The sequence below is a fragment of the Podarcis erhardii genome (genome assembly GCF_964252035.2).
Source record: "Podarcis erhardii genome assembly, chromosome: 15".
Lineage (NCBI taxonomy): Eukaryota > Metazoa > Chordata > Lepidosauria > Squamata > Lacertidae > Podarcis > Podarcis erhardii.
This window is the reverse complement of record NC_138505.1, coordinates 6365007-6392236: the sequence shown is the minus strand read 5'-3', so window position 1 is coordinate 6392236 and position 27230 is coordinate 6365007. Positions and strand designations below refer to the sequence as shown.

The window sequence follows — 27230 nt, the reverse complement described above, 5'->3', positions numbered from 1 at the left end:
CAGACAGCTTCCGGGTCATGTGGCCAGCATGACAAAGCCACTTCTAGTGAACCAGAGCAGCACATGGAAACGCCATTTACCTTTCTGCCAGAGCGATACCTATTTATCTACTTGCACTTAGACGTGCTTTTGAACTGCTAGCTTGGCAGGAGCAGGGACCGAGCACTGGGAGCTCACCCCATCGTGGGGATTCGAACCGCCAACCTTCTGATCAGCAAGCCCAAGGTTCAGTGATTTAGACCACAGCGCAACCCGCGTCCCTCTCAATTATATTTCTTAATTGTATTTCACTATTAATATACTTCTTCTAAATTGTATTTCAGTTCAACAATTACTTTGATAAAATACATTTTTTTATGTGCAAATGGCTTTAGATACCTATTAGGTCCATAAATTTCCATGTAGAATATATTCAACACAAAAAAACCAGTGACAATTGTTGTTGACAAAGGACAACTGGACATAGAAAGGGCCCCGTTACTGCCAGTAGCTTAGGGCCTCATCAAACCTAAATCTGGCCCTGATTGTGCAGGATATAAATCACGCCAGCAAATGAAATAAAAGAGATAAATAGAGATGGCAGTCGAGCAACAGACATTTGAGCAACTTGTAAAATAGCTGCAAGTAAACAAACACACAGAAAGGGTAATGCTCTTAAATACCAGTTGCTGGAAACTGCAGGAAGGGAAATTTGCTTTTTGTGCTCAGGTCTGTCTTGCGCATTTGCCACAGAGGCATCTGGTCAGCCACTGTGAGAACAGTATGCAGGATTTGATGGGGCATTGGCCTCATCCAGCAAGCTCTTCTTACATTCTCATGATTAGTTTCAGAGGACCCTGTGGTTTCCGGTCCTCAAATGATACATAGTTGATATTGTTTCTTCCCTGGCTGCATCATGTTTCCTTTACATTGAAACGAATAGGGTAGAATAATGTGAAGACAACCTAGCGTGCATAATGTATGCAATTCATTATGTAAACAACACAATGTAAATGAATTTACCACAGCAGAGAGTGAGATGAATGACATAGTTTTAGGTGAAGATGAACTGCAGGAGGGGGGAAACCATGCTGCGTGTGACAGATGCAGAGCAGAAAGCAATGCCCTCTTAAATCTTTCATCAGAATGGGAAATGTTTGTCCACAAGATTAATGGATAAAAAATGTCACAGACATGAGTGTTGTTTGGAACTATCATGTTTTATGTTTTCTTCCAGAGAGAGGGGGGAGAGAGAAGTCAATTGTGCTCTGAGGAAAGGAGATTTATACTTGTGCATCCAATATTTTACAAATAACATGAGAATCATGGGCAATTTCTTCCCCCATGTCAGTTTTGGTTGGAATTCTCTGACATCCTTACCTATAATGCTTCCACATTAGTATAAAATACATGTATATTTTATTGTATTGGTATTTGTTGTTCCAGAACCATTGATTCCATAAATTTATTTGGTTGCTCATTACAGATTCTCCTAAAATGCGTTAATTTAATAATCACTATGATATTATGGTGTTTTTCTTCCAAACTGTTGCTTACTGCTGAGGGATTCCTTTAATTCCAGTTTTTAGTTATGCAGATTTTTAAATTGTTGCCTTTAAGAGCTTAGCTATTGTGTCCAAATCGACACCTAGCACTTGACCTTTCGAGAAACCCAGAAACATCATTTTTGGCTTTAGAGAAGTGGCCTACCATCTGGCCCACAAGGACTTTTCAGCCAAGTCACGCTCACCTACCTTATATCTGACATTGCATATGGCATTAGGTATTGTACAGGTAAAGATGGGGCTTGGCTGAAATGATGTTTGCAGGCAGGACCATCAATTGAAAGCTGTGTGACACCTTTAGAAGCTCCTCTCGAAGCATTCTCTCATCCTGCACTTTGCACAGGGCTTCTAAAGTTCAAAAATCAGCCCCTAGAACTGGGCAATTGGCACTTCTTGGAGCTTTCCTGCTTATCACCAGTGCCAGGAAATCTCATCAAGACCTATCAATGGGTTACTTTGCACAGGACCCCCTCAAACCTTGATCTTGCCCAGTGTACAGTTATAAGTAGTAACAGTAATGGTAGTATTCATCCACCTGTGACCCTATCTGGACAGAAATAACCTGGCTTTTGTTGTCTATGGTCTGGTAAACTCTAGGTTAGATTACTGCAATGTTAACTGCTAGGGTCTGCCTTTGGAGACAGTAGAGAAATTGCAGGTAGTGCAGAATACAGTGGTGAGATTGCCAATTGGAACCAGAACCACATGTACCTTACTTTACATTCCATGGTGGAGGGAAGGCAGGCAGAATAAGACTGTAAGCAATAATAAAAAAATATCTCTGCTATCTCTTTTAGAACACTCTGAAGGATGTCTTCCCAGCAATCCCAGTGCCCAACCAACCCACAGCCATGCCAAGACAACCCACAGAAATGTCCACCAAAGCAAGATGCTGATTGCACTCCACCAAAAACGTGCTCACCTCCCCAGGATCAACAGAAGAAGGCACCTCCATCCTGTCCACAGAATCCAAAATAACATCTCCTGGAGTTAAGAAGAGAGAAGGCAATTGGTGGGGGCAATGTCAAAAGTGGACTGCTTCCTTTCCATATGCTCATAACTAAAAAATCAGGTCCTGCTTACAGAATTTTCGTTGTGGCATCTGGTCGGCCACTATGAGAACAGGAAACGGGACTAGATGGGCCTTTGGTCCAGTCCAAAATGTGCTTGATATTAGTCCAAATCCACATGATTCTCCTTTGCAACCCCAATGCTTACTGTGAAGACATAACCCAGCATTGATGCTCAATTGGCTTGCAAGATATTACATAATATGCCCGTCTCACTTTGCCTTTCGCCACACCACAGTTGTCCTTATTTCTCTTTTCCATTCTGGAAGAAAACATAAAACATGATATTTTATAATAAAAAAACACACACTCATGATTTGACAAGTCATTCACCTTGTGGAAAATAATTTATTGTCCTGTTGAGATTGAAACAAAGAGGTTTCCTGCCTTGTGGTGTCTTTATTTTTTGGGAGGGCATGGGAAGTTAAAGAGATAAATTTTGAAAAATCCTTTTGGGACAGAATCCTCCAAAATAAATTAGGACATGAGCCCACACACACTCAACTGGTCCATGTGGGGTCTGGGTCCTTTGCTATTTTCTATTTCAAATTAAAAAGAGAGAGTCCCTAGTCTTTTTGATTTTTTGAAAATATAAAGTAAAAAGAAAAATCTGTGGAGTGAACAGGAGTTACATATGTGTTTGTTGACAGCTCTTCCAGGTATGTTGAGCAGTTAGTTACATGCACAAAATATAATACAATTTATATATATCTGGGCAACAACTCCATGGGACACCTGTAAAATGTCACCCAGGCTTAGCATAAATTATGTGTGACAGATCGGGTGCTCACTGATAATATGAAGTTAAGCAAGACTGAAGAACATGGATTAAGCAAACAAACAGACCAGGCACAGGTAAACTTGAGTAATGAGCAATCCCTAAGTAGGTGGACTTTGAATGAGGCAGAATAGCAGGCCCAGCATGGACACCTGCTATGGAAACCCCTGGTGGCCCAGAAGGACCTGTAAATGGGACAGCATTTGGTTTGCATGGAGAAGCTCCCAGGTACAGTCCCCAGCAATTCTCGGTAGGGCTGGGAGAGAAACTCTGGAGAGCTGCTTCCAGACAGTGTGTAGACAATACTTAGCTAGATAGACCAAAGGTTTGACTCAGTAAAAGGTAAAAAAAAAAAAAGGTAAAGGACCCCTGGACAGTTACGGTAAGTCCAGTGGTGATGCGTGGTGCTCATCTCACTTTGGACCAAGGGAGCCGGTGTTTGTCCACAGACAGATTTTCGGGGCATGTGGCCAACATGACTAAACCGCTTCTGGTGCAACGGGACACCGTGATAGAAACCAGAGCGCACAGAAATGCCACTGACCTTCCCACTGCAGTGGTACCTATTTATCTACTTGCACTGGCATGTTTTAGAATTGTTAGGTTGGCAGAAGCTGGGACAGAGCAGTGGGAGCTCCTTCCATTGTGGGGATTCAAAGCGCCAACCTTCTGATCAGCAAGCTCAGTGGTTTAGACCACAGCGCCACTCGTATCCCTATTTTGACTCAGTGTAAGGTAGCTTCCCATGTTAATAATAGTAATAATAATAATAATAATAATAATAATAATAATAATAATAATAATGATTTATTTTTTATACCTTGCCCATCTGGCTGAGTTTCCCAGCCACTCTGGGCGACTCCCAATCGAGTGTTAAAACAATACAGCATTAAATATTAAAAACTTCCCTAAACAGGGCTGTCTTAAGATGTCTTTTAAAAATAGGATAGCTGCTTATTTCCTTGACCTCTGATGGGAGGGCGTCCCACAGGGCGGGCACCACTACCGAGAAGGCCCTCTGTCTGCTTCCCTTCTCTCAGTAGGGAACCGCCAGAAGGCCCTTGGCGCTGGATCTCTGTGTCCGGGCTGAATGATGGGGATTCTACTTCCTATCAAAGTAGAATTGCCCTTTACCAGCTTTGGCAGGTAAGACAGCTATGGCTGTTCCTGGACCAAGATGGTCTGGCTTCTGGCAACCATCTTCTGGTAACCTGCAGGTTGACAGCTCCTGCATCCCTAGCCATTGGCCAAATTGGTTGGATCTGATGGCATTTGTAGTCCAGTGGTATCTGGAAGGTACCAGGTTGTGGAGGGATGCACTCATTCTGCTTGTATTTCTCTGCCATCTTGAGCATTCTCCAACTACACTTCAGGTGTTTCAAATTTATTTATTTATTAAATAAATCAAGCAACCAATTAATTAATTGCATTTACACCTGGCTTTTCTTCTTCTTCATGGAGTTCAAGAAGGCATGCATGGCTCTTGCCCTTCTCTCTTAATCCACACAACAACCCTGCAAGATAGATTAGGGTAAGAGGCAGTAACTGCTCTAAGGTCACACTCAGTGAGCATCCATGACTGTGTGTCATGGACTGGCTTGATGAAGAGGAAAGGGGAAAGGTATGAGCTGGGGAACCCCCAAGGGATGAAAGCTCAGAGCCAGGGGACTGGTGGTGGGATTAACATGAGTGGTCAGAGGGAGAACAGGGAGAAGACTGGGAAGAGGAGGTGTTGGAAGCTGAAGGGGCAACAGGGTTTAGTGAGCAGGAGGAGGTTGGGGCAGAGAGCAGTCCAGTCTCAGAGTCAGAAAAAGTGGCTAGGAAGAAGAAGACGAAGACGAAGACGAAGACGAAGACGAAGACGAAGAAGAAGAAGAAGAAGAAGAAGAAGAAGAAGAAGAAGTTTGGATTTGATATCCCGCTTTATCACTACCCTAAGGAGTCTCAAAGCGGCTAGCAATCTCCTTTCCCTTCCTCCCCCACAACAAACACTCTGTGAGGTGAGTGGGGCTGAGAGACTGCAGAGAAGTGTGACTAGCCCAAGGTCACTCAGTAGCTGCATGTGGAGGAGTGGGGAAGCGAACCCGGTTCACCAGATTATGAGTCTACCGCTCTTAACCGCTACACCACACTGGAGAGGGGCCAAGAGGCCTTGATGAGACAGGCTGCTGAAAAATCCAGGCAGTCTCCCCTTCCTACTGCAATCAGCTCCCTTCTCTCTGGCCCCACCCCCAGTCTGGTAGAACATGGAAATAAATGAAAAGGGCAGAGTTTGGTTGTACGCAAGCCTAGAGAGTGGTGGGAACGCAGGGACCCTCAGTCCTCACAACTACCACATTGGGGCAAGATTTACTGGAATTGTTGGAATCACTAGGCCTGTGCTGCTGTTTTGGTTTCTTGAATAAAGAGTTAACTTCACTGACACCTTGTTGGCTCTTTGGCTGACCTGTGCTTGACTCTGGCTCCTGACAGTGGGATTTGAACGCTGGTCTCTCAGGTCTGGCATGCTAACTGCTACACCACACTGGCTTTTGGTGGAGTAGCTATGTGGAAGGAGAGAGAAACCATTCTGCTGCTAGTGGAATTCTTTTCCTTGACTATTAAAATGAATATGTCTGTTTATGCTTTATGTGCCTGTACACTTTAAATGCAGAATCTTGATACACATTCCATTCTATTAAATTATCTGCTTCCTTTCACCACATTCACAAACCTTGCTGACTCTGCTAGTAGTTGCCCGCAGTTCAGATTGCACATAAACCTGGGATGAGACACATGCAAAATACTGAGATGGATAAATGGTCATACTGGTTCTGCCAAATACAAGGATCTGTATGCTTATATGTAGTGTTCTTTCCTAACTGCTCTGGATGAGAACTCTCCCTGTGCCTCCATAAAATGCTTCGGCAATTATATAACAACTGTTGTGCACTAGGGGGCTAGCATCACAAATCCAAGGAAATTGAATCCTTTTAGCTAAACAATTAGCCAAGTGAATGAGGCTCATGGTATAACAAAAACCGTAGTCTGGACACTGAGATCTAGAGCTGAGGACCTCCTGGTGATTCTCTCACTGCAAGAAGTGAAGTTACAGACAACAAGGCAAAAAGCCTTCTTGACATGCAATATGCATATTTTTTAGGATCCACCTTATTTAGATGATTCTAAGTTGTTTTTAACTGTTCTTGACATTGTGCCTTAATTGCTGTAACCTGCCATGTGACCTTGGTTTGAAAGGCGGGTAATTAATGATCATTATCACCATAAGCACCAACCTTCACTTATGAAATCTGCTGGGCCAAGGCATGCTAATGAATTCACCTTGTTGCTGTTGTTTAGTCGTGTCCGACTCTGCATGATCCCATAGACCAACCTTAAATGGATTTAAAATAGGATTAGACTAATTCATGGTTTTTCAATAGCTATTGACCATAGTAAGTAATTGGACTTGATATCCCACCTTTCACTCCCCTTAAGGAGTCTCAAAGCGGCTAACAATCTCATTTTTCCTTCCTCCCCCACAACAAACAATCTGTGAGGTGAGTGAGGCTGAGAGACTTCAGAGAAGTGTGACTAGCTCAAGGTCACCCAGCAGCTGCATGTGGAGGAGTGGGGAAGCGAACCCGGTTCACTAGATTACCAGTCCACGGTTCTTAACCACTACACCACACTGGCTCAACTTTTAGTGACTGTTCACTTTTCAGTGCTAATTAGGGGGGAAATAGAAATGAGGGTGCCTCCCTAGAGGAATCTGATTGGCCACTGTGAGAACCTGGATGCTGAGAGACATGGACCATTCCTGCTAATTTAGCTAGTCTCTTCCAGTGTTCTTATGTTGTGCTCAGTAACTGAAACCTTTCTTCTGCTTCAGCTAAAGAAAACTGACAAAGGCGTCTCCAGCCAACTGTATGAGTCAGATAGTTTCCTGTCTCGCCTGCTTGCCTGAAATGAACCTTGTTACATCACTGCCCTATAACAGGTAATGGTAAATAAACAGCTGCTGCTGCAGGGTGTGCAACTATGGGCAGTTTGCATGGAGCCGCTTTGTGGCATCTTAATATTCATGCACATTCCTCTACATTAGGGATGTAGTTGAAGCTCTCCAGCTGTTGTCAGTCTCCAACTCCCATCACCCTTGACCATTGGCCATGCTGGAATGGGGCTGATGGGAACTGGAGTCCAATAAATAACTAGAGAGCCATGAGTTCACCATCTTAAGCCTATAGACCAGCCTTTCTCAACCTGTGGGTCCCCAGATGTTGTTGAACTACAACTCCCATCACTCCTAGCTAGCAAGGCCAGAGCTCAGGGATGATGGGAGTTGTAGTCCAACAACATCTGGGGACCCACAGGTTGAGAACTGCTGCTATAGACCTTCAGGTATAGATGGATTCCAGCTCCCATCAGTTTCCGTCAGCATGGCCAATGGCTATGAGTGATGGGATTTGTAATCTAACAGCATCTGGAGAACCAAAAGTTCCCCACTGTATATATATCCCTCAGTGCCACCACAAAAAACAGCATGTTCTCAGGGGAAAATAAAACAGGATAAAAAATGTTTGGAGCCCCAGATGCAGCCCCCAAACCATGTGTGTCTCCTTTGAGAGAAAGGTGGGATATAAATGCAAAATGAATTTTTAAAAATGGTACAGAGAGTTTACCTTTTGCATGCTCACACAACACTTCCCCCTGTTTTATGGAAATGAGTGTCTTTCCCCTCTAAGGTGCTGAGGAAGTTACTGATGTATGGCTTTTATCTATATGCTCTAGCAATTTGATCAGGACTGCTTTAAACTAAAATCTGAGCAGGGAGGGAGAAGACCCAGGTAACATGTTGACGTTGATATCAGGAAAGGTCCTAGAATGTAATGATCTCAGGCAGGCAAGCAAGCCCTGATAAGAATTAACGACTCTCTGGCAGTTTTATAGTAAGTTTATTTATAAATTACATCCAAAGCATGGCTCCCAAGCTGCCACACTTTGATACGCATTGGTCGCTCTGAGTCTCCGCCCCTATCACAGCAAAAAGGGTGTCCAGTCCTTCCTCTTTCATTGCATTTTAACCCTTTCAGCTCTTCTGGTTCGGGGAGAAGGAGATTGGAATTCCCTCCCCCTCCCTGCTTTCAAAAGAAGAACCCTCTGCACGCTGTTTCTCTGCTGGTTGCATAGCAACCCCCTCATTGCCTTCTAACTCCCCCCCCTCTTCTTGTGAGCTGAGTCAGGGAACTTGGTGAACGGGGGCTGAGCTCACCCACACCTGCTCTGTCTGCATTCTTTCGTCTCCAGGGTCAGACTCTGATGCTCTTTGTACTAGCAATCCTTCATCTCCAGTGTAGGACTCTTCCCAGGCATTCAATTCAGTCATGTCCCTGACATAGAACATATAATTAAATGGTTGGTCTGTTAGCACTCAGAAAAGGATGTTGTGATTACTAAGACCCAACATACATTTCTCAGAAACAGTTAATGCCAGACGAAACTTATTTACTTTTTGGATAGAGTTAAAAACTTAGTGGATCAGTAATGCTGTTGACATAGATTCAGGTAGGTAGCCGTGTTGGTCTGACGCAGTCAAAATAATAAATAAATAAATATTTTTTTTAAAATAAATAAATAAATAAATAAATAAATAAATAAATAAATAATTGTCCAGTAGCACCTTAGAGACCAGCTAAGTTTGTTCTGGGTATAAGCTTTTGTGTGTAGGCACACTTCTTCAGATACCTGACAAAGTGGCTGCTGACATAGTTTATCTTCATTTCAGTACAGTGGTACCTTAGGTTACAGGCGCTTCAGGTCACAGAGGTTTCAGGTTACAGACTCCACTAACCAAGAAATAGTACCTCGGGTTAAAAACTTAGCTTCGGGATGAGAACAAAAATCGTGCGGCGGCAGCGGAACGCCCCATTAGCTAAAGTGGTACCTCAGGTTAAGAACAGTTTCAGGTTAAGAACGGACCTCCAGAACGAATTAAGTTCTTAATCTGAGGTACCACTGTAAGGCTTTTGTCAAAGTGCTACATTATATTCTTGCTGAGAAGCCATTAAAATGTGGGCTGGACAAAGTTATTGTTAGCTGGATTTCCAGCTATTAATTGACCAAACCCAAATAGTGTTCTCTAATGGTTCCTCACCATCCTGGGAAAAAGTGACAAGTGGGGTGGCACAATGTTCTGTCCTGGGCCCATAGTTGTTCAGTATCTTCATAAATAACTAAGATGAAGGAACTGAGGGAATACTCATCAAATTTGCAAATGACACCCAAGTGTAGCCAATGCCTGAAAAGGCAGAATCAGAATTTAAGTTGACCTTAACAGATTGGAGAACTGGACCCAAACTAACAAAAATGAATTTCAATGGGGCAAATGTCAGGTTCTTCACCTAGGCAGGAAGAACCAGCTGCACAAATATAAAATGGGGGACAACTAGATTGCCAAGGGATCTTAGTAGGCCACAAGCTTCAGGGGAGTCAACAGTGTGAAGTAGCAGCAAAAAGAAAAGCTAATGCTATTCTAGGCTGCATTAAGAAAAATATAGTGTCGAGATCAAGGGAAGTCGTTGTCCCACTCAATTCTGCCTTGTTTTCTTTTTTTAAAATGATTTTTTCTTATTTTCTTCATATAATCCTTTTTCCAACAATCCTTATTATCACAGTATAATCCCTTTGACTTCCCTCCCAGCAGCTGGTATATACATCACATACTTATTGCGTATATTATTGTCATAACTCTACTATTTTACATTGAAGGTATTATTCCAGTCCTGCTAGTGTCTTTAAGCTTTTACAGTTCTCCTTAAAATATTCAATAAATTTACTCCAGTTGTTATTGTATCTCTTGTCTTCTTGGTCCCGGATCCTCCCTGTGAATTTGGCAAGTTCCACGAAATCTGTCATCTTCACCTGCCGCTCCTGGATGGTTGGTAAATCTTGCATTTTCCATTTTTGGGCCAGTAGGGTTCTTGCAGCAGCTGTGGCATACATAAACAAATTCTGATCTTTTATTTTAATCTCTCTTCCCACTAGACCTAGCAAAAATGCCTCTGGTCTTTTGGGAAAAGTGTACTTAAATATATTTTTAAGTTCGTTATAGATTAATTCCCAAAATCTTTTAACTTTGTCACAGGTCCACCACATATGAAAGTAGTCCCCGTCTACTTCCTTACATTTCCAACACTTTCTGTCTCTCTTTCTATACATTTTAGCCAGTTTTGTTGGCAGCAAATGCCATCTATACATCATTTTTAATACATTCTCCTTCAATGCCATACATCCTGTAAATCTTAAACGTTCCTGTAATGGTTCTAAGGGGGTTGCTCATGCGTAAATTGCTGCCACTCCTGGCTAGGTTGCCTGGTTGAACCCTTTCTCTCTGGACAGCCTTGCACTCGTGGCTGTCTCCGTCGCTGGCAGAATCCGTCAGTGGGCGTTTCTTAAACTTCTTCCAGCAAAGAAGTTCTTTGACGCCAAGTCTCCTCCTACTCTCCCTGCGCGGAAGTCTTCTGCGCAGGGAGGGTGTGGGCAGCGGAGTACCCGTGCTCTCCCCACTGGTCTCCGGTGAAGAGTCCTGGAGCCTTCTCTCCGATTCCCCCATCTGCCCCCCTTCACCCCTGGTGTTACACTGATTTCCTTCCCCAGCAGATGGGCTGCCTCTCTCCCTGCTGGGACCCTCTCCAGCATCGCTCTGGAGCCTTCCCTCCGCCTCTGGCTCCGATGGCAGTTCCCTGACACTTCCTTCCATAATTTTATCCAAGCTTCCAACTCAATGTTATGCCCAATATCTATTGCCCATTTTATCATCAATTCTTTAACCTCTTCTTCTTTTGTGTACCAATCAAGTAATAAATCATACATTCTTGATAACATTTTCCCTTTACACTCAATAGAGTGTAATAAACTTGGAGTTAATAAACTTGGAATTTTTTATCTTCAAACCCATTTGGAGAACTTTGTTCAGTACTTGGCACCACAGTTTAAGAAGGATATTGAGAAGCTGGGCTGTGTGCATGGGAGGGCAACCAAGATGATAAAGGTTCTGAAAACCAATCATTATGAGGAGCAATTGAAGGAATTGGTTATGTTTAGCTTGGAAAAGAGGAGTCTGAGAGGAGATTTGATAGCCATCTTCAAATATATCAAGGGCTGGCACATGGAAGATGGAATAAGCTTGCTTTCTCCTACTGTGGAGGGTAGGACTCAGATCAAAGTATTCAAGTTAGAAGAAAGGTGATTCTGAGTAAACATCAAAAATGACTTTTGGGTGGTAAGAGCTGTTGGACAGTGGAACAGACTCCATCGGAAGTTGGTGGCCTGTTCTTCACTAGTGGTTTTTAAGCAGAGATTGGATAGCCATCTGGCATGGATGCTTTAGTTGAGATTCCTGCATTGCAAGGGGTTGGATTAGATGACCCTCATTCTATGACTCATTCCATGAACTGATCTGTGGCCACACACCCAACAGCTGCACAGGAATCTTCTCCCCAATCTTCCATCCATCCCAGCCACCTACTTGTGAGCTTGACTAAGAATGCCTTGGTCTATATTTCCTAATCCACAAACAAACACCAGCATGTAGCAAAGGCAAAATAAGGCTAATTAATCTCCTGACCTTTATCAACCTCTTTCTCTCTGTGTCCCAAGCTGTACTTTACAAACACTGACGGTGAAGATAATTGAACTCTCTTCCTTTAATTTGTGGAAATGTATTCTTAGCTGGTTCTTATTAGTCAATTATATCGCCTGGAAGGAATTAGAACAGATTGATCGGGCCCTTTCCGTTAATAGCCGTTAACGTGTCTGGCTACAAGGAAATACCAGCCATCATCTCCAAAGTTTCCGCTACGCACTTGGCTGGCCTTTGGTCAAGTCATATACAGATATAGCTATAGAAACTGCAAGGGGTTCTTGGTTTGATCTCAGTCTCATGATCCACATCTTAGCACTCATTTCCATATTTGCAAACATAATTTTTTTTTTCCTGGACTCTGGAAATGAGCACTAAACATGTGGTATATTCCACTGTACTTCCAGAAGTGCCTTTTATGTCGTATGAAAACAGAAAACAGTTAGGGGAATGTTGGGAACATGGAATAAGCTTCTATGGGAATGAAGCTCAAGGCGGCGGGGAATGCACATTCTTCTATCTATCCCTACCTCTGTTTCTCTTTCCTTTCTCTATTGCAGTGGTGGGGAATCTTGGAGTCTCCAGATATTGCTGTACTCAAACTCCCATTGGCACCAAGTAGCATGGCCCATAGTCAACATGATTCCCTCACCCCTGTTCTATTGTCTTCCATGTGATCATTTCTGGATTATAAGTCTGACAGATCAAGGACAAGTTCTCTGATATGTTGTATGGTGCATAGATGGCACAATATAAATTCATGATGATATCTGCAGCCATTTTCTTACCGGAAAGTGTACATCAGGTACATTGTACATCCAAGTGTTCAACCATGTTGGTTATCAGTTTAAGGTAGTGGTGGTTGGAAGGGAGAAATCCCTTAAAGACAGAAAACTTATTTTTTAAAATATGTATAGTGGTGCCTCGCAAGACGAAATTAATCCGTTCCGTGAGGCTCTTCGTATAGTGGTTTTTTCATCTTGCGAAGCAAGCCCATTGACAGTTTAGCGGATTAGCGCTATTAGCGGTTTAGCGGCTTTTAGCGATCAGCTGTTAAGCGGCTTATCAGCGGATAAGCTCTTAAGCGGCTTATCAGCGGATCAGCTGATAAGCGGCTTAACGGCTTAGGAAAAGGGGGAAAAAGGGGGGGGGGAAACCCGCAGGAACTCGCAAGACATTTTCGTCTGGCTAAGCAAGCCCATAGGGAAATTCGTTTTGCAAAGCGCCTCAAAAATGGAAAACCCTTTCGTCTAGCTTGTGCCAGCAGTCTATATCAGCTGTGTTGTTCTTGTTACCTTGAGGACTTTTCTATTTTTATAGAAGAAGAAGAAGAAGAAGAGGAGGAGGAGGAGGAGGAGGAGGAGGAGGAGGAGGAGGAGTTTGGATTTGATATCCCACTTTACTACTACCCGAAGGAGTCTCAAAGCGGCTAACATTCTCCTTTCCCTTCCTCCCCCACATCAAACACTCTGTGAGGTGAGTGGGGCTGAGAGACTTCAGAGAAGTGTGACTGGCCCAAGCAGCTGCATGTGGAGGAGTGGAGACGTGAAGGAGCAGAGACGTGAACCCGGTTCCCCAGATTACGAATCTACCGCTCTTAACCACTACACCAAACTGGCTCTTGAAGGATTGTGTTATACAGGAACTTACAAGAAGCAGCAATAAGAAAGCCTAAGGATGTGTTATACAGGAACTCACAAAAAGAAACAAGAAGAAAAGAAGAAATGTATTATCATAGGTTAAATACAGTATATATGAACTGTATAGGTTACACATACTGGACTAGACCTATACGTTAGGAAATAACCAATAAAATGTTCACAGATTATTATTCAGCCTGTTGCACTTTGTGTATTGTAATAACTGTATTTGCGTAGCAAGGTATTGAATTTGTTTTGACAGAGCTGTAATCAGGCAACGTTCAACCATGTTGATTATCAGTTGAAGGTAGTGTTGGTTGGAAGGCGAAAATCCCTTGAAGTCAGAAAACTTATTTTAAAAATATGTTCTATTTTATAATGTACAGTTGTTTACCTTGGTTTCTGAACAGCTTACTTCTCGAATGTTTTGGCTCCCAAACGTTGCAAACCTGGAAGTGACTGTTCTGGTTTGCGAACTATTTTTGGAAGCCGAACATCCGACAGGGCTTCCATGGCTTCTGATTGGCTGCAGGAGCTACCTGCAGCCAATCAGAAGCCACGCTTTGGTTTTTGAATGTTTTGAAAGTCAAACGGACTTCCGGAATGGATTCCGTTCAACTTCCAAGGTACGACTGTATATAAACAATTAGAAGAACAGGTGAAAAGGAATTTAAAATGAATAGAGATACAAATGAGCAAAGTAACAAATATAGATACAAATCAGTTAAGTAATAAAGTCCTGTTCATGAAAGAATAAAAAGTGGGAATAATTGTACTCTGCTAATTTAAATGAATTTGGCTTGCTAGCAGGTTTTAAGGTTAATAATAAAAAAACCCTCAAGAATGTTAATAAAACATATGACAACAGAAGATCAAAATGGAGAAAACTAGACTTCAAATTGGAAAAAAGTAAAGTATTTAGGTATAACCATGACAAATATAAGCTGTATGTTGTTTCAAAATAATTATGTTAAGACATGGATGGAAATTAAAAAGATATGTTAAGTTGGGGAAAATTAATATTGTCCTTGGTGGGTAGAATTTTTGTGATAAAGCGTGAGATGAATTACGGGAGAGCATTACAAAGTTCACACAGAAACATAAATAATGTTTGATTCAACTTGCCTGTGGAAATACTCGGAGGTTATTAAGAAGAAAAAGGATAACAACAAAAAGATGGGAAGATGGGACTTGTGAACATCAAAACAGCAGAAATATGAGATGATTAGACCCTTTCTGAACTCGAAGCATGGGTACCCCCAACAAAAATTTAAAATTCGGCTAAATATTTGGAGTTTATTATGTATTGGTATAATTTGGAATAATTAATGTGATATGATTGGTTTGTTAAATGGAAATTTAATAAAAAATATTTTAAAAAAAGAATTTTTGTGATAAAGATGAATATATTGCCCAGAATGATGTTTTTTGTTCCATCACAGCTAATGACAGTACCATTCAAAGAATGGCAAAAAGACTTATCAAGGTTTTGAGGGCAAGCGGGGGGGACGGGGGACTACATTTTAAAATATTACAAGATTGAAAGGAAAAGGGAGGATTGGGTGTACCAAACCTAAAACTGTATTTTTTAGCCCATTGTTTAGTGTGGATGCAGGACTGGATGAGATTGAGAAATAAGAGGGTCCTGGAAAAGAGGGACATGACCTAAAGTATGGATGGCGTGGATATTTGTGGCACCACAAAGTTAAAGTGGACTTTAAAAATCACTTTATTATATGTGATATATTAATAATTTGGAATAAATACAAGCCTAGATTGTGCCCAAAGACACCGTTATGGATGTCATCACAAGAAACTTTCTATAGAAAAGAGATAAAATGCAAAGAGAAATGTACAACATGCCAAGAATTTTAAAAATTGCATCAAGGAGATTATAAAATTAAAAGAAGAGAACAGCTAATAGAGGAAGGTTATAATTTTCAGTGATTTTCTTCTATGCCATTAGCAGAGAGGTTTAAATTGGATGAAAACACATTTGGTATAGATATAGAACAAGGAAAGACAGGCTTTGAAACTCAACTGAGAGCAGAGGATGAACATGTTGCTACAAAGATGTTTAAACTTTTGTTGAAATTCAAAGCCAAAGAAGAAGAAGTTAAAGAACGTATGATTAAATGGGCAAAATATTTATGTTATAATATACAGATGGAACTGGCGGAGTATATGCGGACTAAAGGGTTAAAATTTACGTTGTGTTATAATGTTAAAGAGAACTTTTATAAAATGATGCATCCTTTGTATTTAACTCCTGAGAAATTGTTTAGAATATACAAAAGTGTTTCAGGTATTTTCTGGAAGTGCCAAGAACATGGGGAAACATTTGATTGTGCTTGGTGGACATATGAAAAGGCTAAAAATACAAATACATACATTGAAACAGAAGATTTTAAAGATTAATATCCAACTGAAGCCACAACTTTTTTCTTTTAGGGTTAATGGATACATAATTGGAAAGGTTTATGGAAGATTATTCCAATATATGATTACATGAGCAAGATTGTTGTACTCACAAAGATGGAAAGACACAGTGCTACCTAATACGGAAGAATGACTGATAAAATTATTGGACTTAGGTGAGATGGCAAAGTTAACGCATAATTTGAGAAAAATCATTATTGACCTTTATTAAGAATTGGAAGGAGGGATGTGGGTGGTGCTGTGGGTTAAACCACTGAGCCTAGGGCTTGCCGATCAGAAGGTCAGTGGTCCGAATCCCCGCAATGGGGTGAGCTCCCATTGTTTGGTCCCAGCTCCTGCCAACCTAGCAGTTTGAAAGCACGTCAAAGTGCAAGTAGATAAATAGGTACCGCTCAGGTGGGAAGGGAAACGGTGTTTCCGTGCGCTGCTCTGGTTCGCCAGAAGCGGCTTAGTCATGCTGGCCACATGACCTGGAAGCTGTACGCCAGCTCCCTTGGGCAATAAAGCGAGATGAGCACCACAACCCCTGGACCTAATGGAAATTTCTTATGGACTTTATGCATGAAAGAGAAAATGAACTTATAATACTTGTATTTGAAGATTCAAAAAATATTGGCTTATAATAATACAATACAATGTCCTCCCTTTATATAGAGTCCATGACGTATAGCCACGCAAAGGCGGTGATCGCCCAACGATTAAGGGATATTGCCAGACAGGAGGACATAGCCCATGTGAAACCTGGGTTGTTTCTGGGGGAGCAGATGTATCGGGCTGCTCCAGCTCGCTACCTGGCGGATATCCACTACGTGGAATACCGCAGACTATTTACCGCGGCTAGGCTGAATGTTCTTGACTCGGCAGTTCTGAAGGGAAGATATGGAGGAGTCCCATATGACCAGAGATTATTCCATTGTGCGTTGGGTGAGGTAGAATCCACAGAGCACATTTTACTGAGCTGTCCCTTCTACAACGATTTAAGACAATATCTTATAACTCCATACTTACCCCAGCTCAGTCCCCGACAAAGAGGAAAGCAGACAGCATTTCTGCTAAATAAGTCTTCTGGGAAAACAACTTTGTCAGTGGCTAAATTCCTTTTCCTGGCACTCAACTGTCGGAAACGTATAACTGAATGCTTTGATGTGGGTTATCTGTGAGAGGTTTAGTACTGTGGCCCTACCTTATTTATGTACCCCTATGATGTTTTTTAGTTTATAATTTTGTATTGTATTTTATCTCTGACTATCGGTCGAATAAAGGAAATTGTATTGTATTGTATTGGCTTATAGAAAATAGAACAGTTGGGTGTCAATGAGTGAATATTAAATCTAGCTGACTTTTAAAATCTTTTTTCTATTTCCTTTCTTTTCTCTCTTTTTTCCTTTTTCTTTCTTTTCTTCCCCCTCCTCTTCCCCCTCCCTTTTCTTTGCTCCTGTTCCATTTTAGATTAGATTTTAAAATTATTTCTTTTATTCTGGTGTATTGGATAATAAGCTTTTGTATATCTTTTGGCAAATAAATAAAAAGAAAGAGAAAGAGAAACCGTATTTTGCTCAATTCTAGTAGCAATATTCTGTTGGGAGCCGCCCAACCTAGTCACATGGGTGGCATTTAAGTAATAAAATTATTGTTGTTATTATGGAAATAAGGAGACTGGGTTTACACATTTCTGGCACACCTGCAAGGACTCTTTCACTGCCCCAAAAGGCTGCATTTAGCCAAGGAATTAGGTGGAGCTCATGATTAATTAATCATGTTTATTTATCAACAATTATAGCAATGACAGACGTCAATCTCTTGCCTTTGTTATGCATCTAAGACTAGAAAGTCCAGTCATTAGGCAGGGAGTAAATATGCAAGTCATCATGCCCAGGGGTGTATCATATCCCGTAGGAGAGGCCTTGAGATGGTATAAAAAGTTATCTGGACCCAATGATGTCTTCATTCACTCACTTTCAACTTCTCATCTGGTTCCTGTCGCTGGAGAGGGTAAGTCAAGTCCGTATGCTTGCATGCATTTGACCGATAACAGAACTAAGTCATTCAGCTGGAGTTGAATATGGAAGATGAACTAATTATAAAATGATAGCTTCTGTTGTGCAAGAGGATGTTTTAGAGAATGGGTTTTGATGCAGTCAACGACTGTTTAAGAGAAATTTATATATGATAATATATTTCTAGTGCAAAGTAAAGAAGCAGTTATGGATAGGGTTAGCAAATAGACACAGATGCACCACAGATTTGATTTTGAAACCACATTCAACTCTCCATTTAGAGGTTGCCACCATAACTCTGTATAGACATTTCATTTCAATGAGTCAAACAGTAATCAATTTGCAGTAGCAGTTTGGTTTTGACACTGGAATTCATATTGCAGTTCTTGCATTGATCCCTTTTTGTTTGGATTTGCATGCCCCTTTGAGATCTCGGTATATAAAACAAGCTAAGCGAATGCAATTGGCTTTGCCATATTACGATGTCATTGCCTCCATTGTATGTTCCCTGTTGTTGTCTGGATGAAAGGGTTTGGTGTTTTTTAGGGGAAAGAATATCTTATCTACCATCTGTGGTTCCCCCATGAGTGCTGGAGAGAGAGAGAGAGAGAGAGAGAGAGAGAGAGAGAGAGAGAGAGAGAGAGAGATTGCAGATGACATGGCAGGAATGTGATGGGGGCACATCTGAAATGCAGAGAAGTTGGAGGGTTTGACTGGCCAGTTTCTGCTAAACCATTGAAAAACTTCATTGAGAGTTAGAGAATTGCAGCTGTCTGCTCCCCCTTTTTAACAGGGCATTGTTGATGTGACTGGCCCAGGGCAGGGCCTGACAGACCTATAAGAACTGCTGCTGTGGCTACCACCGAGGAGGACTCCCCTGCTCAGCGCCTAAGGGCCCCAGTCCTGCCACTCACAGTCCTGCCCAGGGCGGGGCCTGATGGGCTCTATAAAGGACTGCTGCCACTGCTGCTTCTGGGCAGAGAGGGCTCTGTTTGTTTTTGTTTTTTACCTATGTCATTTTAAACTCTGATATGAATGGGTGTATTCTTAGTTTTAGATTTTGATTTATGTGGAAATTGTTTCCCATTTGGTTGTGTATTTTTTTTTTGATGTGGTTTATTTATTGTTTATGACTTTTGTAATTATGTAAATCTTGTTATGCTGTAAGCCACCTTGAGCATTGGTTTTTTTAACTGTGGAAAGGCGGCATACAAATAAAAAATGATGATGATGATGTCTCCTTGAGCTCTGGGGATGCTTCTTGTGTGCCTGGATGGAGAACAGGGAGTGGTTTGGGAGTGTGTGCAGAAATCAGCCTACTGCACAAAGGTGAAATTTGCCTTTGCTGCCCCACCCACTTTTGCTCCTGTCTCCTCCTCCCACTGCCATGTGAACCCTTGGAAGGTTGTTGGTGCATGAAAGGCTGATTTTGTCTTCTTTATCTTCCAGAGCTAAACCACCAGAAGGGAAACAAAACAGGAGAAAGAACACCCTACACACCAACATAGGAAGATGAGTTCTATGCAGCAGAAGCAGGGTGGCGGCTCCTGCTGTGGAGGAGGAGGTGGAGCAGGTGGTGGCGGCGGTGGTGGAGGTGGCGGCTCATGCTGTGGAAGTAGTGGAGGAGGTTCCATCACCTATCAAGGCCAAGGAGGATCATCAGGCTGCTGTTGCTGTTGTGGCGGAGGCGGCGGTGGAGGAGGCAGTGGCGGTGGAGGAGGCAGTGGCGGTGGAGGCGGCCAGAAGATCATCATTGTCTCAGGTGGCGGAGGCGGAGGCGGACAAGGCTGCTGTGGAGGAGGATCAAGTGGTGGAGGAGGCAGCATTGGTGGACAGTCTTCAGGATGCTGCATCGGAGGAGGATCTGGTGGGGGACAGGGGGGTGGAATGAGCCAGCAGAAGATCCCATACATGAGCGGCGGATCTGGTGGTGGAGGAGGGATATGCTGTGGAGGGGGTAGCAGTGGTGGTGGAGGAGGATCAGGAGGTGTTAAAATTATTGGTGGGGGATCTGGCGGTGGAGGGGGAGGGGGAGGAGGAGGTGGAAGCTCCGGTGGAATTAAGGTTATAGGTGGGGGATCTGGTGGTGGTGGTGGAGGAGGAGGTGGAAGCTCTGGTGGAGTTAAGATTATCGGTGGGGGATCTGGTGGTGGTGGTGGAGGAGGAGGTGGTGGAGGTGGAAGTTCTGGTGGAGTTAAGATTATAGGTGGGGGATCTGGTGGTGGTGGAGGAGGAGGAGGTGGAAGCTCTGGTGGAGTTAAGATTATCGGTGGGGGATCTGGTGGTGGTGGAGGAGGAGGAGGTGGAAGCTCTGGTGGAGTTAAGATTATCGGTGGGGGATCTGGTGGTGGAGGGGGAGGAGGAGGAGGTGGTGGAGGTGGAAGCTCTGGTGGAATTAAGATTATAGGTGGGGGATCTGGTGGTGGTGGAGGAGGAGGAGGTGGAAGCTCTGGTGGAGTTAAGATTATAGGTGGGGGATCTGGTGGTGGTGGAGGAGGAGGAGGTGGAAGTTCTGGGGGAATTAAGATTATCGGTGGGGGATCTGGTGGTGGAGGGGGAGGAGGAGGAGGAGGTGGAAGCTCTGGTGGAGTTAAGATTATAGGATCAGGGGGTGGCCAGAGCAGTGGTGGCCAGGGCAGTGGTGGCCAGAGCATGGGAGGAGGGTCTGGTGGAGGTGGTGGAATGGGTGGTCAATCTATTGGTTGTGGTGGCCAGAGCTCTGGCAGCAGCATTGGAGGTGGTTCTGGTGGCGGCTCAGGTGGCCAGACCATCATAGTCCCATGTGGTGGAAGTAGTGGCGGTGGCGGCGGCCAGAGTTCTGGCGGCTACATTGGAGGAGGTGGTGGTGGTTCAGGTGGCCAGAGCTCTGGTGGCTGCATTGGAGGAGGCTCTGGTGGTGGTGGTGGATCAGGTGGCCAGACCATCATAGTCCCATGTGGTGGAAGTAGTGGTGGTGGTGGTGGCCAGAGCTCTGGCGGCTACATTGGAGGAGGTGGTGGTGGTTCAGGTGGCCAGAGCTCTGGCGGCTGCATTGGAGGAGGCTCTGGTGGTGGTTCAGGTGGCCAGACCATCATAGTCCCATGTGGTGGAAGTAGTGGCGGTGGTGGCGGTGGGCAGAGCTCTGGTGGCTGCATTGGAGGAGGCTCTGGTGGTGGTGGCGGCTCAGGTGGCCAGACCATCATAGTCCCATGTGGTGGAAGTAGTGGCGGTGGCGGCGGCCAGAGTTCTGGCGGCTACATTGGAGGAGGTGGTGGTGGTTCAGGTGGCCAGAGCTCTGGTGGCTGCATTGGAGGAGGCTCTGGTGGTGGTGGTGGATCAGGTGGCCAGACCATCATAGTCCCATGTGGTGGAAGTAGTGGCGGCGGTGGTGGCCAGAGCTCTGGCGGCTACACTGGAGGAGGTGGTGGTGGTTCATGTGGCCAGAGCTCTGGTGGCTACATTGGAGGAGGCTCTGGTGGTGGTTCAGGTGGCCAGACCATCGTAGTCCCATGTGGTGGAAGTAGTGGCGGTGGTGGCTCAGGGGGCCAGAGCTCTGGCTGCTGCATTGGAGGAGGTTCTGGTGGTGGTTCAGGTGGTCAGACTATTATTGTATCAGGAGGCAGTAGTGGAGGAGGTGGCCAAGGTTCTGGGTGCTGCATTGGAGGAGGGTCCAGTGGGGGCTCCATGCAGACAAAGCAACCTGTTTGCCTCCCACCTGGCCTATCCCAGACCAAGCAATCTTCCCAATGGCCACCCAGCCACAAGTAAAAGGCTTCTACGTCCTTTGCTTCAACAATGTGTTCTTCCAGAAGGAAAATGAGACCGAAGTGCCAGTTTATTTCTCCTTGATGTGAAATCCCACCTTAATGTGGAACAGCTTTGCATGTTGCATGCCTTCTCCTCAGTCTCAGTCGCAATCCCTTGCTTGTATCTTCTGCATTTCATTTTGTTGGTTTGTTATTGCAAGTTCAATGTTTTATTGTCCAAGAAAGAAAGAAATGTTTATTTATGCTGAAGCGGTATTGACAGTATGCCCCTGCAGTTTCCTGTTTCAGTCTCCACTACTGCATGGGAGATAATAAAGCTTTCTTGAGAACTAAAATAACCACTATTGAGTTTTTCCTTCTTTCTGTGTAAGAAGAGCCCAGCTGAATCAGACCAAAGGCCCAACTGTCCGGACAACCTGTTCCCTTCAGTGGCCAATCAGATGCCTCTAGAAAGCCCATAGGGAAGGCACCCAGAGACCAGCTGTCCTCTGTTCTTGTTTCTTGACATTTGTTGAACCCACTTCTGAACCAGGAAGTCACATATATCCATTGTGACAAGAAAATTTCTTTCATTTCATATATGTATTCTTAATAAAACCTAATGTGCTGGTCCAGGGGGGAGGTTACCATGGGGTGAGGTCCAGGACCTGAGTTGAGGGTCGGCAGACAGTCCTCCTCGGGCGAAGCAGGATCCACAGCGGGAAGCCGGGCAAGGACAGGAACTCTGGGGGAAACAGGACTGGATGCTGGCCAAAACAGCTCATCAATGACGTTGCTCCCGCAACCTGGGACCGGGCTGACTGGCCTTTATCTTCTCTGAGGCCAGGGGCGGTCCCGGCCCCCAGGAGACCCGCCTCTCCTGGCCTTAAGGCGAGCACTCCTCCTGGGAGAAACCAGTTCCCTTCGCCTCTCTGCCCTGAGCCTCTGCAGTTCAGGAGAGGCTGAAGGGTTACTGGGCCCAGGGGGAGACTCACCTGTAGGCACTGAGTCCTCAACCACCTCTGGAGCCAGAGTGGATTTACCTGGTGCCTGCTCCTGAGGATCCGGCACAGGTGCAGGCGCTTCAGAATCAAGGCCCTGCCCCAGTTCAGCCGGCCCTGGAGGCGGGGACTCCTGTGCAGGCTGGGATTCCTCTGGTTCAGCCTCTGAATCAGATTCCCAGGCCATCACACCTAACAGACTGAATAATAACAGATGCAAAATAAAATTAAATAAAAGTAGAAGGGATTATCTAGAACAACATTTATAGGAACATATTTATAGGAACACATTTCCAAAGCAGAATCAGTCCTAAAGATTACGATCACAAGGTTCTAACAGACACAAATGGGCTTACATTATCCTGTATCTTATTACTCCAGGATGTCACAAAAAGACTCAATTTCTCAATGAACCCATTATTTAGTTGATGCCCTCTCTGGTTCTCACTATATGGCAATAGAGCTTTAGTTGGTTAATTATGACTATGAGCCTTTCACCTATCGGGCACATTCAGCAAAAGGAGATGGTTGACTCCTGAGACTGTAGCACATGTTTCCTGTGTCAGCACAACTGCCTACAACAAAAATGGCTCTTCAGATATTGCCCTAGCCACAGTCAGCCACCTAACATTATATTAGTGTTGACATATTACAAAAAGTGAAAACAAGGATACCCCAAACCTGTGATTTTTTTATTGACTTGCCTAACATCCAGGACAAAGCACCGCCTTTGGAAAATTCCCCCCGGATGTATAGGTTGGATGTGGTATAGGTCCCAGTTTGGCCTGTGGGGAAGGGCAGCTTACCAGCTCCATCTGCTACACAGGATGAGCCCCTACCTGCCCACGGACTGTCTCGCCAGAGTGGTGCATGCTCTGGTTATCTCCCGCTTGGACTACTGCAATGCACTCTACATGGGGCTACCTTTGAAGGTGACCTGGAAACTACAATTAATCCAGAATACGGCAGCTAGACTGGTGACTGGGAGTGGCCGCCGAGACCACATAACACCAGTCTTGAAAGACCTACATTGGCACCAAGTACATTTCTGGGCACAATTCAAAGTGTTGGTGCTGACCTTTAAAGCCCTAAACAGCCTCAGCTCAGTATACCTGAAGGAGTGTTTCCACCTCCATCATTCTACCCAGACACCAAGGTCCAGCTCCTAGGGCCTTCTGGCGGTTCCCTCCCTGCGAGAAGTATACTTACAGGGAACCAGGCAGAGGGCATTCTCGGTAGTGGAGCCCGCCCTGTGGAATGCCCTCTCATCAGATGTCAAATAAATAAACAACTATCTGACTTAGGGACGCGGGTGGCGCTGTAGGTAAAACCTCAGTGCCTAGGACTTGCTGATCGCAAGGTCGGCGGTTCGAACCCCCACGGCGGGATGAGCTCCCGTTCTTCAGTCCCAGCTCCTGCCCACCTAGCAGTTCGAAAGCACCCCTAAGTGCAAGTAGATAAATAGGTACCGATTTATAGTGGGAAGGTAAACGGCGTTTCCGTGTGTGGCGCTGGTGCTGGCTCGCCAGATGCCATTTAGTCACGCTGGCCATGTGACCCGGAAGTGTCTCCAGACAGCGCTGGCTCCCGGCCTCTTGAGCGAGATGAGCGCACAACCCTAGAGTCGGACACGACTGGCCCATATGGGCAGGGGTACCTTTACCTATCTGACTTTTAGAAGACATCTGAAGGCAGCCCTGTTTAAGAAAGCTTTTAATATTTGATGAATCATTGTATTTTAATGTTCTGCTGGAAGCCGCCCAGAGTGGCTGGGGAAACCCAGCCAGATGAGCGGGGTATAAAATATTATGATGATTATCTCTAAGCCACACCCACACCTGCCTTCATATGTGATATCAGAGGTGGCACAGGCAAAGACATGGTTGCCTAGGAATAATCAGGAGTCTTCACATGAGCTCCCTGAGCTTGCTTCAAAAGCAGGGCTCTCTGACAGCACCAACCAGATGACCAGTGTCAACAGCAAGCTCCTGGGCACTTACTACTGCAGCCAATTGGAGTTTGCAGCCAATGCTGATCAGCTCATCAGCACAGTCAATAAAAAACACTGTTCAGTTGCATCCACAGTATAGATTCAAGTCAAGTCTGAAAATTTAGCCCTCTCTGCGCACTCTTTGCAGCGGGGAGAAATGTCCATTTGCAGCTGCTATTTGAATCAAAACCACACCTGCAAATGGACTTCAAAGAGCTGCCACATATCGTGTTTCCCCCGGACACGTCCTCTACAGTGGTACCTCAGGTTACATACGCTTCAGGTTATAGACTCCGCTAACCCAGAAATAGTGCTTCAGGTTAAGAACTTTTCTTCAGGATGAGAACAGAAATCATGCTCCAGCAGCGCGACAGCAGCAGGAGGCCCCATTAGCTAAAGGTTAAGAACAGTTTCAGGCTAAGAATGGAACTCCGGAACGAATTAAGTACTTAACCCAAGGTACCAGTGCATTTCAGGATTAAAATTTCTGTCCAGGCAGATTTTTTTAAAAATTGGCAAAATGTCTGGTTTGTTTGCTTGGTTTATAGTAACCCAAGATTTTTTAAAATAAAAGCAATTGTAAAAGCCCCATGTGTCATGCTTCTACCCCTGACCATTTTTCATGAATGGAACGGGGCCAATGAGAGCGGCGGCTGTAGGCCAGTGTCGTGCTCACATGAGCATTTGTAGTTGTGGCACCTGCGACTCTACTCTGGCAGGCTCTTCGAAGTTAATAACATTGCTACTTCCAATATATCACAGCTTCTATAGCCTACATATACAGTGGTACCTCAGGTTAAGAACTTAATTCGTTCTGGAGGTCCATTCTTAACCTGAAGCTGTTCTTAACCTGAGGTACCACTTTAGTTAATGGGGCCTCCCGCTGCCGCTGTGCTGCAGCCACACGATTTCTGTTCTCAACCTGAAGCAAAGTTCTTAACCCGAGGTACTATATCTGGGTTAGCAGAGTCTGTAACCTGAAGCGTCTGTAACCTGAGGTATCACTGTAGTAGGTGTCAGGCTTGAGGGATTTTCTCCTCATCCCAGCAGCCTCCAGGATCAAAAAAGGAACAAGGAAGTTCGTATTTATGGTTTCATTCAGTAACTGTGGATCAGAACAAAGAATCTAGTCTTGAACGCCATTAGGATGTTGCTCACTCTGAGCCCCTCCCTTTCCTTCTCCAACAACAGTCTGTGATTCTATGGGACGCCACAGGATGCAAACTCCGCAGTGTCCTTCGCTCTTGAATTCTGAGTGATCGGTGAGTCCTTGGAGAAGGAGGAGTTCCCAAACTCTCTAAGGATTTGTCTGCTGGCTGCTTTCCAACTTTCCCCCTCACTCTCACTATCTTGTAGCTTGGTAGCAGGGCAGTCTTACCCATAGGCGCTAGGGGTGTGGGGCACCCGGGCACCAGGCTCTTGGGGTGCCAAGCCGAGAGTCCGGGGTCCGAGAGTTGAGTCCGGGGAAGAGAAGAAGAAGAAGAAGAGTTTGGATTTGATATCCCGCCTTTCACTCCCTTTAAGGAGTCTCAAAGCAGCTAACATTCTCCTTTCCCTTCCTCCCCCACAAAAAACACTCTGTGAGGTGAGTGGGGCTGAGAGACTTCAGAGAAGTGTGACTGGCCCAAGGTTACCCAGCAGCTGCATGTGGAGGAGCGGAGACACGAACCCGGTTCCCCAGATTACGAGACTACCGCTCTTAACCACTATACCACACTGGCTCTCAAGAGCCCACCTGTCGGTCCGAGTGCTGTAGCTGACTCTTCTGCTGCGGCCAGCTCTGTGCTGCAAGTTTGGAGGCTACCAAGCCAGTGAGATGCTGAGGAGGCTGGCCAGCTCCGCTCTCCTGAGCACCTGGGACTGGGCAACCTGGGGCAGTGGCGCCGGGGGGGATCTTTGCACCCCGGTGCTGCATATGCTTAAGACAGCCCTGCTTGACAGTTCTTCATACAGTTGTAAACCAACCCTGTCTCCTTCTCCTCTTGAAGCTGATGGAGAAAGGGATGTGTGTGAATCTTCCCACTCACCTTCCTCTTCTGAAAGAAGCCGAGGGGACAATTCCCAGCTCCCCCTCTTCAGCCCATTCCCTGACAGTAGGGGTATTTAAAATGAAAGTCGTCACAGCGATCCATAGTTCAAAGCAGAAGTTGGCAGATGTGTCCTCTTTTTTTGCTCTTCAAAATATGGCAGCCCTACTCTGTAACTGCTGATCGGTCGATTGGCACCAACAGCAAGTCTTTTTGAACAAAAGAAGCTGTGTTATACTGAGTCATGCCCTTGGTCCATCTAGCTCAGTATTGTCCTCATGGTCTAGTTTTCCAGGTTTGCAGACAGAACTGTTTCCCCAGAACTGAACCCAGGATGTTCTGCACTGAAAGCAAATGATCTAACCTTGAGTGATAGCCCCTGTAGCTTCAGGGCAGCAG

At 44.7% G+C, this 27230-nt stretch overlaps 1 protein-coding gene and 3 long non-coding RNA genes across 41 annotated transcripts in view; 2 read left to right on the top strand and 2 right to left on the bottom strand.

Annotated features, from left to right (window-relative positions):
• LOC309330115 overlaps positions 1 to 27230 on the bottom strand; it is a 110512-nt gene that overhangs the window by 10373 nt on the left and 72909 nt on the right. The window lies entirely within an intron of this gene.
• Positions 8648 to 14287, bottom strand: LOC309330196. Of its 2 annotated transcripts, none has more exons than XR_014151365.1 (3): positions 14047 to 14287; positions 11998 to 12128; positions 8648 to 8761 (listed from the first exon to the last, which is right to left on the bottom strand). It is a non-coding gene; the product is annotated as an uncharacterized lncRNA (long non-coding RNA). The 2 variants fall into 2 exon arrangements; XR_014151366.1 differs by lacking the exon at positions 11998 to 12128 and adding an exon at positions 12543 to 12708 and having other exon boundaries at positions 8696 to 8761.
• LOC309330172 lies at positions 8757 to 19592 on the top strand. Of its 2 annotated transcripts, none has more exons than XR_014151341.1 (4): positions 8757 to 8936; positions 16104 to 16246; positions 17988 to 18083; positions 19538 to 19583. It is a non-coding gene; the product is annotated as an uncharacterized lncRNA (long non-coding RNA). The 2 variants fall into 2 exon arrangements; XR_014151340.1 differs by lacking the exon at positions 8757 to 8936 and adding an exon at positions 11431 to 11900 and having other exon boundaries at positions 19538 to 19592.
• LOC309329945 (uncharacterized protein) lies at positions 20667 to 22172 on the top strand. Of its 36 annotated transcripts, none has more exons than XM_081841238.1 (3): positions 20667 to 21089; positions 21129 to 21188; positions 21351 to 22172. In XM_081841238.1, the coding sequence occupies exons 1-3, from the start codon at positions 20741 to 20743 to the stop codon at positions 21833 to 21835; spliced, it is 894 nt and encodes a 297-aa protein (XP_081697364.1). In that variant the 5' UTR covers positions 20667 to 20740; the 3' UTR covers positions 21836 to 22172. The 36 variants fall into 36 exon arrangements, with proteins under 36 accessions (XP_081697364.1, XP_081697358.1, XP_081697351.1 ...); XM_081841232.1 differs by having other exon boundaries at positions 20667 to 21296; positions 21351 to 21393; positions 21460 to 22172; XM_081841225.1 differs by having other exon boundaries at positions 20667 to 21335; positions 21384 to 21488; positions 21537 to 22172.